Source organism: Nyctereutes procyonoides, unplaced genomic scaffold (assembly GCF_905146905.1).
Source record: "Nyctereutes procyonoides isolate TBG_1078 unplaced genomic scaffold, NYPRO_anot_genome, whole genome shotgun sequence".
In the NCBI taxonomy this organism is placed as follows: Eukaryota; Metazoa; Chordata; class Mammalia; order Carnivora; family Canidae; genus Nyctereutes; species Nyctereutes procyonoides.
Window position 1 is genome coordinate 53,069,332 of NW_026575131.1, and position 15,013 is coordinate 53,084,344.

General features: G+C 54.2%; 1 protein-coding gene across 2 annotated transcripts; it reads left to right on the plus strand.

Annotated features, from left to right (window-relative positions):
- Positions 1–737: 737 nt before the first annotated feature.
- Positions 738–13,873, plus strand: MARCHF2 (membrane associated ring-CH-type finger 2). 2 transcript variants are annotated; one of them, XM_055342640.1, is made up of 6 exons: positions 744–855; positions 3,470–3,749; positions 4,231–4,458; positions 9,107–9,302; positions 10,808–11,017; positions 12,997–13,873. In XM_055342640.1, the coding sequence occupies exons 3-6, from the start codon at positions 4,283–4,285 to the stop codon at positions 13,153–13,155; spliced, it is 741 nt and encodes a 246-aa protein (XP_055198615.1). In that variant the 5' UTR covers positions 744–855; positions 3,470–3,749; positions 4,231–4,282; the 3' UTR covers positions 13,156–13,873. The 2 variants fall into 2 exon arrangements, with proteins under 2 accessions (XP_055198616.1, XP_055198615.1); XM_055342641.1 differs by lacking the exon at positions 3,470–3,749 and having other exon boundaries at positions 738–855; positions 12,997–13,871.
- Positions 13,874–15,013: the final 1,140 nt, after the last annotated feature.

Here is a 15,013-nt window from a genome sequence, read left to right on the forward strand (position 1 = left end):
TCGAGGAAGTATTTTTGGACTTTCCAAATTATACCACAATATGCCCCCCCTCTCACTTGCTACAATTTATTACTTTTGTAATTAATAATTAATTACACAATTGCTTAACTCCCTAAATAAAGATCCACGAAGGCAACAATATATGTCTCACCCAACCTGGTGTCTCCAGAGCCTAGGACAGTGCCTGCCTCATAACAGGCCCTCTTATTGATGTTTATTACACCTGGTGAAGGAAACCGTGACATGAGTAAGTGAATGATGAATAAATGACATTGCCTTTAGGCTCTTCCATGGCCCCCTAACCTCTCTAGGCTGCTGTTTTCCCTCTGTAAAGTGTGCTCATACGGTTCCTCTCTGTCTCCCTCCCAGGATTAAGGAGAAGCCTAAGGGAGGTGATGCACACTTGTAAATCCTTTTGCGGGTGTCACGTTCAAAGCTGTAACGGTTTTATTTAGGAGCTAGCGCTGGTCGCCGGCAGGTGGCGCCGCCAACCCCGCTCGTGTCCCCCGCCGGGAGGGGGCGGGGTCAGGGCTGGGGGCGGAGCCGGGGCTGGGGGCGGAGCCAGGACGCGGCGGGGGCGGAGCCAGCAGCTGCGGCGCCGCGGGGCCTGTGCGGCCCAGGACGTCCCCGTCGCCTCTGGCCCCGCCTCCCAGGGCGGGACGTGCGCGGGGATTGGCTGGCGTGGGCGAGAGGCGGTTGCCATTGGGCCGTGGCCCCGTCGGCTCGGCGGGCGGTGTCCGGACGCAGGTGCCGGCCGGAGCGGAGCTAGCGGCGCTGACGGGACCGGCCGGGCCGGGACCGGGGCCGGGGCTAGTGGAGGGGCCTGCGCGGCCGCCCGGCCCGGCCGCGGGTCAGGTAGGCACAGGCGGGCGGGCGGGGTGCGGGGGAGCGGGTCCGCGGGCCGGCCCCGGGTTCGAGGCCCGCGCCCGGCTCCCCGGCGGGACGGTCAGCCTCAGACCCTCGGCCTCAGCCTGCCCCGGAGCGGGGGGATCGCACTTCCCGTCTTGAGGCCGGCGGGAGGCTCCCGAGGCCCCGCACACAGTAGGTGCCTCTCCGAGCCTCGCTTTCCCGGTCTGTGAAACCGGGTCACCCCAGCGCCAGCGTAAGGGGGCTCGTTGGGAGAATTCAGAAGGCGGCGGACGGGGAAAGACCCCTGCGCACAGTAGGCTGTCATCCTCCTTCCCCGTGCAGCTCTGCCTGGAACATACCCATTGTACCCATTACAATGACCCCAGGCACTGTCTGCAGAGGACTTGCTCAGCCGAGTGCCTGGCTGTTAGTGGGTGCTCCAGAATTTATAGGATTAGCTCATTTAATCCTCTAGGGATCATAATAGGTGGAAGGTACTAGAAATGTTCCCTGTTGTGCGGATGAAGAAATTGAGGCTCAGAGAAGTCTCTTCCCTTGGGGCCATACAGCCAAGGAGAGCAGAGCGGGGCTCTAGCCTGCCCTCCTCCAATGCAGGGCCATGCAAGGACTGAAGGACACACAGGTGAGTGTGTGTCCTCTCTCTGGTGAGTGGAGAGGAATGAATGCATTTCACAGGCTCCGCATTTCTTCTAAAAACAATGGCATTTACTGAGCACTTACTAGGTGCGGGGCACCAAACTCTCCAGCAGCTCTGTAAAGCTGATGATCGTAGTCCTAAGAAGAGCTAGTTTTCACTGACTTCCTAATAATTATAGGTGATGAGGTGGGTATTGTTATGGCCTCCATTTTACAGACGAGAAAACTGAGGCCCGGAGAGTGAAGCAGTTTGCCCAGATCCCACACCATTAGGGCCCTCTGACTCCTCTTTGTTTAGTTTCTTGCCTTCAGGAAAAGGGGACTGGGCAGGTTGCATTGGCCCAGGAAGGGGTGGGGGGTTAGATAAGGACAAGCTTTGCTGGAAGCTGGAGGTTCTTTCTCAAGAAGCCCTTCAGCAGACACAGTCCACCAGCTCCATCAACTTATTTGACAAAAGAGAAGGACGAGGCCCAGAGATGCAAAGTGGCTTGTCCCAGGACACACAGAATCAGTGACAGAGTCAAGACTTAAAAGAACCCAGGTCTTTTGAGTCCCAGACCCAGTCACTGGACTAAGTTCAAATCTTGGTACTGTTCCTTCTTAGCTGTGTGATCTTGAGCGAGTAGCTGCCCCTCTCGGAGCCCCAGTCTCCCTACCTGTCAGACAAGGGTAATTATTGGACGTATGTCATAGATTTGTTGTGAGGACTCTGTGATATCTAGTCCCCCAGGCACTGGGCCAAGTTTGCTTGAGGCATTGGCTCACCCTCCCAGCCCAGCAGCCCCAGAACTGAGTCTGGCCTTGAGTTTGGCCCCTTCCAAGCCCAGGCCCCTGTGGTTTGCACAAACCTCTAGCCTCTAGACATCTCTGATTCCCACCACGGGCCCTGGCCGACCAAGGTATGGGAGTCAGGAGGGTTCTTCCCCCCACCCCTTGCTCTTACACAGAGTTGGAGCTGAGAGATTAATGTGGCAACTCTGTGCCCAACACAGGGCAGGTACCAGGGACAGTGGAGTGCATGTCCCACCCGGTCCCTCCTTCCCAGAGCTCACTGAAGGGGAAGTAATAACAGCTCTCCAGGGAGGGGCACATACCATGAGCGCAGTAATGTGGACACCAGTGGTACTTTGGCCGGGGTGGCCAGAGAAGACCTCTCCAGGGAGGTGATCTTTGAAGGGGACACTTATGGAAACTGTTTAGAGTTCAGTGCACTTCTCAGTACCCAGCGTGTGGTGGGTCCTTAATGAGCTGTAGCTGCTGTCATAGTCCTGGTGATTTTCAGGCCTTGCATCAGCAGATCTGAGGAGTCCCCGACCCCTCCCCTAGTAACAGAAATGGCAAAACTCAATATACAGGAGCTGTGATGATTTTTACAGTGCTCGATTACTTGCAGGAATGTTAAGGCCGATGCTTAGAGGGGTGGGAAGAATGGATTCCCTTCTGTGTGCATTTTCTTGGAGAGTCCAGAGGCTTCCTTGTTGACCTTCCTTGTTGAGCCGGAAGTTCTGGTTGTAGGCACTCGGGAGGGACAGCAGCATATACAACCCCCGACACTGCCCTGAGGATGTTATCTGGGCCATGCAGTCTTCCTCCCTGCTCCTTCTGCCTCTGGGCTGATATTTGCGTATCTGGCTGGCCGAGGCCCAACTCTGGAGGCTCAGAAGGGCACAGTGGGCCAGGAGGAGGGCTTCTGGCTCAGCCGTTGTGGGGGTGCTGATCTATTGGCAGGTGGCCTTGGTGCAAACGAGTTAGTCAATCACTTAGGCTGGCTTTTCCCTGGCTCTCTTGGGGCTCAGCTTTGGCCGGCAGGGGTTGGGCAAAAAGCTGACTAGGGGGTGTGACTTGGCCTGAGTATTTGTGGTGTCTCTGGACCAGAGCTCCTAGCGACAGAGGCCTGGGGATAAGACGACTTCAGCCCAGGGGCCCTAAGCACCAGGTTTCCTGTATTGCCTGTTACTTCCAGGAAATTCTCAGGGGAAACACACAAAGTCTCACTGGCTCCTTCTGGGATGGGGCTGAAAGCTGCCAAAGACTCCTTTGGCGAGGCGGACCCTAGGATGGGGGAACAATACTGCTGAAGCCCCCTGACCTGGAGCAGACTTGAGATGGCTGCCTAAGTCTTCAGCCAACTGCTACTGCTTCTCCTTGAGGACCCAGGCCTGGCTTGGAGCAGCTAATCCAGGAGGAGTCCTCCCCAGCCTCAGCCATTTTCCTGATGGCCTGAGATGACAAGGAGGTATCAGGTGATGCCCCATCCTGGTCTGTTTGGCCAGGTTTCTAGCTCAGGTCTATCTGAATCAAAGGCAGGTTCACATGTTCTGATCCCAGCCCCAGAAATCCAGCCCACGGAGAACAAGCGTCTACGTGGCTGGCGGGCATGGTTCTAGCCCAGGGAAGCCCCAAGCACAGGGCCTGCCACACAGCAGGCACTCAGTAACTGTTTGGGCCCCTTACCGTGTCTAGAGAGGTGATGTTGGGGGTGGCCTACAAGCCTTGAGAGCTGGACCTCGCTGACCTCTCTCAGGAGCATTAGAGATAATATAACCAAGCCCCTACTGTGCACCAGCCCTGGGCTGAGTTCCAGGTGACATCTCATTGAATCCCCCACAGTTCCCTACAGAGCCCCATTTTACAGACTGGGCAAACAAGTCTCAGCTGGATTGATACCCTGGTGGGTGTTTGGCTCGATAATCTTGCCTTTAATCCCTGCTGGTCTCTCCCCAGGCTCCTGGGACCATGGGCCTCAGGCCCTGAGGACACTGGGCTCCTTGTGGCCATGACGACCGGTGACTGCTGTCACCTCCCTGGCTCCCTGTGTGACTGCTCTGGCAGCCCTGCCTTCTCCAAGGTCGTAGAGGCCACTGGCCTCGGGCCACCCCAGTACGTGGCACAGGTGACTTCAAGGGATGGCCGGCTCCTCTCAACTGTCATCCGAGCCTTGGACACGTCAAGGTGAGTGGCGACCAAGCAGGTGTCTTTGCCTTCGCTCACTTTTGTCTCGGGGCCAAGTGATTGGTCAGCAATCCAATCATCTAGAGGGACCAGGTGGGCAAATAAACCCGAGAAAGGAGCCCTGATCATACCTGCCGGGCAGAAACAGAGGCCCTGGCTGGTCAGGTCTGGTTCTTCAGGAAAGCGGAAATTCCAGATTGGCAGGTGAAATCTGAAGATTAGGTGGTGGGCAGTAGCTCGTATTTTGGAGAGGCATTATAAGGAAGTGGTTTGTAGTGCAGGCTGTGGATTCACAGCCCCTGGGCTCAAATCCTGCCTCTGTGACCTGTGACAAGTTACTTTACCCTCGTCTCTCAGAGATGGGGACACCTTCCTCATTACACTGTTCTGAGAGTACCTTGCCTTAGTCCACATATGGTGTCTGCCCTCGGGTTTGCCACCCTATGTGCATTTTTTTAAAGATTTTATTTATTTATTCATGAGAGACACAGAGAGTCAGAGACACAGGCAGAGGGAGAAGCAGGCTCTATGCAGGGAGCCCGATGTGGGACGTGATCCCGGGACTCCAGGATCACGCCCTGAGCCAAAGGCAGATGCTCAACTGCTGAGCCACCCAGGCGTCCCTCACCCTATGTGCATTTGATAAAATATTTAAGACTTGGTGCCAGCCATCCAGACGCTGCCCTTGCCTGGTTTGCCAATTTATCATTTCTTTCTTCCTTCCTTCCTTCCTTCCTTCCTTCCTTCCTTCCTTCCTTCCTTCCTTTCATTCATTCAAGATTTTATTTATTTATTCATGAGAGACACAGAGAGAGAGGCAGAGACATAGGCAGAGAGATAAGCAAGTGCCCTTCGGGGAGCCGATGTGATCACGACCTGAGCCAAAGGCAGATGTTAACCACTGAACCACCAAGGTACCCTATTTGTCATTGTTTTCAAGGAAAAGAGTTTTGTTTTAAAAATTTTATTTGTTTGAGAGAGAGAGAGAGAGAGAGAGAGAGAGAGAGCATACAGAGGGAGAGGGAGAAGCAGGCTCCCCACTGAGCAGGGAGCCTGATGCGGGGTTCAATCCCAGGACTCTGGGATCATGACCTAAGCAGAAGGCAGACACTTAACTGACTGAGTCCCCCAGGCGCTCAAGGAAAGGAATTTTAAGTAAACCGCATGCAAATTTGCATTAACTTTCCCCTTTTTTTTTTCCATTTTAACTGATTTAGATTTAAAACAGCCACCAGCTTGGCTAAGGGAACAAAACTCTTTTTTTTTTTTTTTAAAGATTTTATTTATTCATGAGAGACACACAGAGAGAGAGGCAGAGACACAGGCAGAGGGAGAAACAGGCTCCATGCACCAGGAGCCCGACGTGGGATTCGATCCCAGGTCTCCAGGATCGCGCCCTGGGCCAAAGGCAGGCGCCAAACCGCTGCGCCACTCAGGGATCCCCGGGAACAAAACTCTTAAGTGATACCCTTTTCTTTTTAATTTTTTAAGTTTTCCACATTGTCATTAGGTTTATTTACCCAGATTTAATTTATAAGTTTTTTTCCAGTTTTTTTTTTTATTGTGGCAAGATATATATATATATTCTGTGCTGCACTCAGATATGGAAAACTCGATCCCTGGACCCCGGGATCACACCTTGAGCCAAAGGCAGATGCTCAACCGCTGAGCCACCCAGGTGTCCCAGAGCTGACTGCACTTTGCCTCAGTCTCCCTCCTGACGTGGGGGAACCAAGGCCCAGAGTGGGGCGGACACCAGCCAGGGTCCCTGAACATTGCTGATGCTTGAAACCAGAGCTCCTGCTTGGGTTAGAAGGGGAGAAGCTCCTTTAGTCCCACCAGCCTGTCTTGCCATCCCCGGAGGGAGCAGAAAGTCCCTTTGTGACTTTGATGTGGTCAGGACAGCCATGCCCATGAGACCATAGCCCTCTTGATCTGCCCCTTGGCTTCTTTGTTCATGGCTTCTCCCCTCTGATTTTTTTTTGAAGATTTATTTATTTATGATAGACATAGAGAGAGAGAGGCAGAGACACAGGAGGAGGGAGAAGCAGGCTCCACGCTGGGAGCCCAACGTGGGACTCGATCCCGGGACTCCAGGATCATGCCCTGGGCCAAAGGCAGGCGCCAAACCACTGGGCCACCCAGCGATCCCCTGATTTTTTTTTTAATTCACCTCTTTTTTTTTTAAGATTTTATTTGTTTATTAATGAGAGACACACACGGAGAGGGAGAGAGACAGAGACACAGGCAGAGGGAGAAGCAGGCTCCATGCAGGGAGCCTGATTGTGGGACTCGATCCAGGGTCTCCAGGACCACGCCTCAGGCTGTAGGCGGCGCTAAACCACTGTGCCACTGGGGCTGCCCTGATTTTTTTTTTTAATTAAAGATTTTTATTTATTTATTCATGAGAGACACACAGAGAGAGAGGGAGAGACACAGGCAGAGAGAGAAGCAGGCTCCATGCAGGGAGCCCAATGTGGGAACTGATCCTGGGACTCTAGGATCACACCCTGAGCCAAAGGCAGATGCTCAACCGCTGAGCCACCCAGGCGTGGCTCAGCCCTCTACCCAACGTGGGCTCAAACTCATGACTCTGATATCAAGAGTCACAGGCTCCACTGACTGAGCCACCCAGGTACCCCTCCCCTCTGATTTTTGATATAGCTCATCCCAAACCTGCCCAGGCTGAGGACCAGGGCAGAGCCACCCTCCCAGAGAGAAGGCTGCTGTTTGTCCAGAGGATTCTCATCCTCTTGAGCCTTTGGCGTTCTGCCCACCAGGCGATGAACAAGCCCAGGCCCTTCTCAAAGCTTCCCAGAGCATTGCTGCACCCCCGGCCCTTCCTCGTGGCCTTCCCCTGCTGCCTCTTCCACATGGCTTCTTTCTGCTTCCTGGTTCACACTCTCCCTTCTCTCTGCCCTTGGAGTGTGCCCTGGGCAGCCGCCCTGAGGATCCCCCACTTCCTAGCCCATTTCCTCCTCCTCTGTGTCATTTGTGTTACTTTCCTGCCAGGATTTCATGAGCGAGGCCCACTACTCTTGTCTTGCCATGTGGAACAGGCAGTGTAGCATAGCCACTCAGGGGACATGGGCCCTGGAGCAAGATGTCCTGGGCTCACATCCCAGCTTCACGGGCTACTAGCTATGTGAGTTCACACAAATGGGGTCCCCCACCCCTTGGTGCCTCAGTTTCTCCATCTGTAAAAGGAGAGCAAAATAGCACCTTCTTTACAGGTTCCGTGTGAGAATAACAGATTCTGTGCTGCACTCAGAATAGTGCATGGTCCATAGTAAGTGCTCAGTAAGAAATCAGGTTTGCTTTTGTTTTGTTTACTCTCAAGTAGGGTTCCCTGGGACAGGCCCCAGACTGACATGGCTCTTCCTCAAGGTTCTCATCCCTTGCACTTCCTGGGATCGGCTTTCAGAGCAGGGATTCCTTTCCTGTTAACTCTGGGCAGGGGCAGTGTGGGATCAGGGTGGAGCCGGGTGCAGCCTTTTGACATCGCAGGGGCCAGCAGCATCCCCGGCACAGGATTGAGGAGAAAGTAGCCATGAGGGATCCGCTCATGGTTTTGGCTTCAAAGCAGCCAGGCTCTGCCCCACAGCAGGGGACACTGAGGAGAGGATAGAGAACCGTTTCAGAAGGGAAATTGGTGTTATCTGGGAAACAGCCCTCCTGCTCCACCTCCTTCGTGTGTTCCTGCAGTCTATTCTCTAGGCAGAAATGTCTGGAAAACAATGACTCATCTGCTGGACAGCCTCTGCACCCACCAAGGCCACACCTCTCACAGCCCTGAGCTGCCCCAGGAAGGACCCGGTATCCCCAGAGATCAGGCTGGGGCTGAGACTTCCCTGAAGTGGCTTCCTGTGGATGCTTGTTGTGTCTGTCTTCTGAGCCTAACTAGAACACAGGAGCAGGGGACCTACTCTCCCTGGATGCACAGGCTTCTCAGGTAGCATGGCCTTCAGGTGTGGCTAGATCCAGAGCCTTTGATGATGTCCTTGAGAATTTGTCTTTCCCTGTTGCTTGGCCCTGCTTTTCTCTGTTTGGCACCATTCACAGACTCCATGTGGGGACCAGACTGCTGCCAGCAGCTCCAGACTTACATCAGCCTTGCTGATATAGTTCTCGTTCTGGAGTTTAGGGGCAAACAAACAGGAAAAAAAAAAAAAAGAGAGAGAGAGAATTTCAGGAATTAATTCCCAGGTACTCTGATTGCTTCACACACGCCTTTCCCTGAATCAGTCCCAGTGACCAGGGGTGGGTGGTGTTCGGTCCAGCCTGAGGTCATCAGGGCTGCTGAGAGCGCTGCTCCAGGCCTCGGGGACCAAGAGTTGAGAGTGGGTTGGTTGCCCAGGACAATGAGGGGATATTGCAGGAAAGGGAGGAGTGGATGCTGGATGGGTGACGGGTATAAGAGATGCTCGCCTGGGCCTCAAAGATGTGCCACAGGAACCCTGGGGAGAGGGCACGTTGCTCTACTTTTGGGAATTTGGGAAAGCTTTACAAAGGAAAGGATGTTTGGAGCTGGGCATTGAAGGATGAGTAGGAGTCTGCCAAGTGGCAGCCTAGGGGCAGCGCAGAGCTTATGAAGTGGGCACAGGCAGGAGGCTGGATGGTCACTCATGTGCCCTATCTCTGTGTCTAGCGACGGTCCTTTCTGTCGGATCTGCCATGAGGGAGCAAATGGGGAGAGCTTGCTTTCTCCATGTGGCTGCACGGGCACACTGGGTGCCGTGCACCAGAGCTGTCTGGAGAGGTGGCTTTCCTCATCCAACACCAGCTACTGTGAGCTGTGCCACACGGAGTTTGCAGTGGAGAAGCGGCCCCGGCCCCTCACAGAGGTATGCTTGGGAGCCTGGGCTTGGAGTGGGCGGAGGGGAGGCAGGCTGGGGCTGGAGGCGGAGTTTTCACTCTCTAGGGCAGACCTCCTGCTTCCCCCCATGGAAGATTCTGCTGATGGGGTTGGGGACCCACACCTGACAGACCTGGTGCCCCCTCCCCGTCTGGTCACCCCTGAAGCCAAGACCTGAAAAACGAGGAGCTGGCAATGCCACAAGGGCCCCAACCTGGGGAAGAGCACAATAAGTGCAAAGGCCCTGAGGCCAGGAAGAGTTTGGTATTCTTGATGAAGCCTGGGTTGCTGGGGTGGAGCGAGTTACAGGAGGAAGAGGGTGACCCAGAGGAGGCGGTGGCAGCTGTTCTGGGCTTTGTGGGCTGTGCCCAGGAGCTTAGACTTTAGTCTGAGCATGATGGGTCAGGACTGAGATGAGCATTCCCAGGCGTGGTGGCTACCACACTGTTCCCCAAGCACTGCTGGCAGCATGGATGCCCTCCAGACTCCCCCAGGCTTGGCTTCAAAGGGGCCAGCCAAGGGCTCCCCAGTGATGTCGCTGGGTGGAGAGGTGGGCAAGCTTCTGGAAAGGCCCCTGTCCTGCCTGGAGCCTGGGCTTTTTTTTTTTTTTTAAGATTTTATTTATTTATTCATGAGAATACACAGAGAGGAGAGAGAGAGAGGCAGAGACACAGGCAGAGGGAGAAGCAGGCTCCATACAGGGAGCCTGACCTGGGAATCGATCCTGGGTCTCAGGATCATGCCCTGGGCTGAAGGCGGCGCTAAACCGCTGAGCCACCAGGGCTGCCCTGGAGCCTGGGCTTTTAGGAGAACAGAAGGTGGGAGAGGCAGCCCCTGCCTGCACCCCTCACCCTCCAGCTGCATGGGCCTCCCCCGCTGCTGTACCTTGTCCGACCACATGCCATATCAGGGCCCCACATATGCTGTTCTGCAGCATGGGGTGCAGCCTTCCCCGTTCTTCACGTGGCTGCTTCTGCTCATTCGGTTCAGGTCACTGTCACCTGCCCAGCGAGGCCATCCCCTCCCTGACCATCCACCCCATTTCATCCCTCTTGCCCTAGCATGGGAGGGATGTTCTTCTGTTCTTTTCTGCCCATTTCTCTTGCCCCTTCGTCTGTGGTGGGCAGCGTAACACAGCAGCCACGGACCCACAGGCCCTGTGGCAAGACCCCCTGGGTTCCAGTTCTGGCTCTGCAGATGACTAGTGTGAGTTTGCACAAATGAGTCAGTCTGTGCCCTCGGTTTCCCCCATCTGTACAATGGGGGCACTTAGTGGGGCCTGTGAGCTCATTGTAGGCTCAATAAGTATATGAAGAAAGGAAAGGACAGAGGGGGTGGCTGGCAGGAGGCTGGTCCTGCAGGGCCCTCCAATCAAGATGGGCATCTGTGGACGGAGGTGCCAGGCCTGGTGGTTCTGCACCCCATCCCCAGGCCCCGGGCTCATGGGAGGGAGGTATGAAGCCCACCTCAGCAGTTCCTCCCCTCACCCCGCAGTGGCTGAAGGACCCGGGGCCTCGGACAGAGAAGCGGACGCTGTGCTGTGACATGGTATGCTTCCTGTTCATCACGCCACTGGCTGCCATCTCGGGCTGGCTGTGCCTGCGCGGGGCCCAGGACCACCTTCGGCTCCACAGCCGGCTTGAGGCTGTGGGGCTCATCGCACTCACCATTGCCCTGTTCACCATCTACGTCCTCTGGACGCTGGTGAGTGGCTGCCAGCTGGAGGCATCTGGGGGTCTCTGGTTCAGAGCAGGCAGGCCAGGGGTTTGGGCAAAGGCTTGGGGGCCTCCCTGCCTGCCTCTGCCTCTGCCCGGGTGGAAGCAATTCTCGGCATCTCATGGAGCTCCGGATTCTGAGCCCAACCAGGGTCCGGGGAAACCATCAGTCAGGTGTGAGCCTTGGCTCCCAGGATACGAGGGTACCTGTTGGCGGAGTTGAGTGTAGAGTCTGTCTGCCATCCACAAGCCCAGCAAGACCAACTGGGATCAGGGAGAGGGAGGGTGGGAGGGCGGGAGGAAGAGAAAGAGACGAGAAGACTGGGAGAGAAGCAGCAGGAGGATAAGAGAGACAGGAAGCTGAAGAGATGGAGAGGGAAGGCCTCTGGGATTGACTGGGGCCCAACTGGCGGGTGTGGTTCAGGCTTCTGGCAGCCATTGGAACCCTCGCCCAGAGAGGAGCACCCCCAGCCTCACCTCTTAGGTATAATCCCTGTTGTCTAGGTACGAGAATGTTCTCTCCTCAGAAAGTATTGGCATCCACTAGTGTTTTTTTTTTTTTTTAATGCAAACAGCATAAAACCATAGGTACTGCTTCGTAGTCTGTTTGCTTTCACTCTGCTAATGTCCTTTAAAGAAAAAGGCAGCCACCCAACAGTCATTCATGGTCTGGATGTACCATATTTATTTAACTAATCCCTTTTGATGGGCACTGGGATTCTTTCCAATGTGGCTTTTCTTCTCCTTCCTTCCTTTCTTCCTTTTTTTTCCCCCTGTTACAAACAGTGCTTTGAGTACCACCTGTGCAAATGCTTCTTGGAACGTGTTTGATCAAAGACTATGGACCATTGACATTGATTAAAAAAATTTTTTTAAGGATTTTATTTATTCATGACAGAGAGGCAGAGACATAGGCAAAAGGAGAAGCAGGCTCCCTGTGGGGAGCCTGATGTGGGACTTAATCCTGGGACCCCGGGGTCATGCCCTGAGCCAAAAGCAGATGCTCAACCGCTGAGCCACCCAGGTGTTCCCTCCGCCACCAAATTGTTTTTATAGAGTTTATTAGGGCAGTTTCAGGCTCAGAGCAAAATTGAACAGAAGATAAAGAGAGCTCTCAGGATATCCTCCCCATACCCAGCCTCCTCCATTAGCAACGTGGCACAAGAGGGGCGCCTTTGTTACAATAGACATTTTACATTGACACATTATTATCATCCCAAGCCCCTGGCTTACACTGGGGTCCACACTTGGTGCTGTACGTTCTAGGGGGTTTGGACAGATAGATAATGAACATATCCAGCATTGTGGTGTCACACAGAGTAGTTCCACTGCCCTAAGAATCCTCTGTGCTCTGTTCATCCCTGCCTCCCCCCAATCCCTGGCACCAGTGATCCTTGTATTGTCTGTCTTCATAGTTTCATCTTTACTGCATGTCAGGGAGTTGGAACCCTACAGTTTGTAGCCTTTCAGACTGGGTCCTTTCACTTAGTAACATGCATTGGATGTCCTTCCATGTCTTTTCATGGCTGGAGAGCTCATTTCTTTTTTAGTGACAAGTACTGTTCCCTTGTCTGGATGTCCCACAGTTTGTCCACTCACCTACTGAAGGACATCTTCATGGTGGCTTCTGAGTTTTGGCAAGTCTCTAGCCTGCTGACAGTGAATCCCTTCCAAGAGGCTGTAGCATTTCAGTCCCATCCTGAGAGAAACAGAAAGGGAGCTCCTTGCTCCCTGCTGCAGACTCCTTCACTCTGCAGGGTCCCGAGTGCTGGTGGGCGGCTTTCCTGGGAGAGTGAATGGGTGTATGTACATGGTCTGTGTGAGAAATGTCTGAACACCCTCTGCTTCTGGAGGCATGAGCCTGGCCTGGGTTTGGGCCACAACAGGTGCCACATGGGCTCAGGTTCCCTCCTGAGGGGGTAGAGACCAGCCGGCTAGTCTTCCCACCCACCCCATGCTGCCCTGCAGGTCTCCTTCCGCTACCACTGCCAGCTGTACTCCGAGTGGAGAAGGACCAACCAGAAAGTACGCCTGAAGATCCGGGATGCAGATGGCTCTGAGGGCACCCAGCACTCCTCCCTGGCAGCTGGACTCCTGAAGAAGGTGGCAGAGGAGACCCCCGTGTGAAGGCCAGCCCAGCAGGGCCAGAGGCACCTGGCGACGCCCTGGTATTTGGAAGGACAAAACTGCCCGACCCTTCCTGCACGGCCAGAATGCTTTTTAGGCAAAGAGACACCAAGCGGAGCTGATTCTGTGATTCCCATGTGAAGATATTTTCCACTTGTTTTGCACACTGTTGTACACGAGGACAGATGGACATGGTCCTGAGCTTTGGACAGAGCAGGCACCCTGATCTCGTTCTGAGGTCCACCCGGCCCCTGGGGGCCAGCAGCCACGGCCATAGGTGAACCAGGGCGCCCATGGGGCTGGGAGGTTCTGCAAGCTTCTTGCGCTTCTCTGCACCTGGCAGGCTCGCTTTCCTGGCACCCTTGACTTTATAAAGTTGCACTGCGTTTCAAAAACCCACCCCGAATGAATAAAAGGAGCCCTTGCTGGACCAAACGGACTTGTTAGTTACATTTCTGAACCGAGGCCTCAGAGTGAGGCACCTGAGACCTGACGGGAGTCAAGTTAAAAAAAAACAAAACAACAACCACCCAACCCTCAGCTGGTTTTGAGGGACCTGTGGCACAAGACAGGAAGAAGCAAAGCCCGAGTTTTCGAGCAAAGAGCAGGTAGCAGGGCAATATAATAAACGATTTCAAGTAAACACACGAAAGAAGAACGGTTTCCATTTACTTTGCACCTGGAGTGGGCCAGCTATCCTGCTGGGCCCTCCGCCCTCCTAATCACTAATGTCCCTCCTTATTGAGGATTACCTAGTTCTGAGCCTTCACAGGTGTCCTCCCTCTGTCCATCCTCAGTCACAGGAAGGGCTGTTAGCTCCATTTTACAGAGGAGACTGAGGCTTAGAACAGGGAAGCCTTTGTCTCTAGGAAGCAGTTTTGGGTTGACCCCCAATCCACATGGCCTCAGTACTGAGCTCTGTCCCCTTCCAGGAGGCCTCAGGAAAAGAAGCAGAATATGGTCATTCTAGCAACAGCATCTATTTCTTGAGCTCCTTCTGAGCTTTGTGCATGTGAGGGTCCCCTGCACTGGGCCACAGTCACTACTCAGAGCAGATCCAAAAGAGGGCCTCTGGGGTTCTCTTGTTAATCCGATTGCAGATGAGCAAACAGAGGCTCAGAACAGTGGGGGATGCTAGGCCCATCTCCAGTGGGCCTAGCACAGTGTCTAGTATGTTCTCTTCTTTTCTGCATGGATGCCCATCTGGTATGTGGCTCACCTAGAGAGAGAGAAAACGCCTTTCTGCCCTGGATGAAGAACAAGGGGAAGCCAGCCTGGCCACGGGGGTGGAGGGACAGCTGAGAGCCAAGGCCTGGAGTCTGGGACCCATGCGGCCAGTGGGAGGAGCAGCATGGCAGATGAACCATGCTTGGAGCCCCGTGACCAAGGGGCAGAGGGGCAGGAGAGAGGCAGCTGAGAAGATGAGCAGGTCTCTGTAGGCTTCTGGTGGTCTGCAGAACAAGATCATACCCAGGGGCCTCAGCTCGGCTGGTGTTCAGGGCCCTTCTTACCCTCTGTGGCTTTTTATGCTACACAGACCTGGCACCTTTCTCTCTGGGGCCAACTTTGGAATGTATCCCTGGCGACATTGTAGAGGCCCCGGGATGTGCCATCATGAAAAGAGAAAGGTTTTTCCTCTGCAAATCTCTTTTAACATTTTTTTTTTTTTACTTTTTAAAAGATTTTATTTATTCACGAGAGACACACACAGAGAGGCAGAGACACAGGCAGAGGGAGAAGCAGGCTCCTTGTGGGGAGCCTGATGTGGGACTCGATCCCAGGACCCTGAGATCATGACCTGAGCTGAAACCTGGAACTGGACACTTAACCGAGGCCCTCTTCTAACACTTTTAATTAC

Excerpts from the sequence above, each read along its gene's own strand:
- MARCHF2 (XM_055342641.1), top strand. The coding sequence starts at position 4,283 with ATGACGACCGGTGACTGCTGTCACCTCCCTGGCTCCCTGTGTGACTGC. Across the intron at positions 9,303-10,807 it reads GGCCCCGGCCCCTCACAGAG|TGGCTGAAGGACCCGGGGCC; the intron begins GTATGCTTGGGA and ends CTCACCCCGCAG. Across the intron at positions 11,018-12,996 it reads TCTACGTCCTCTGGACGCTG|GTCTCCTTCCGCTACCACTG; the intron begins GTGAGTGGCTGC and ends GCTGCCCTGCAG.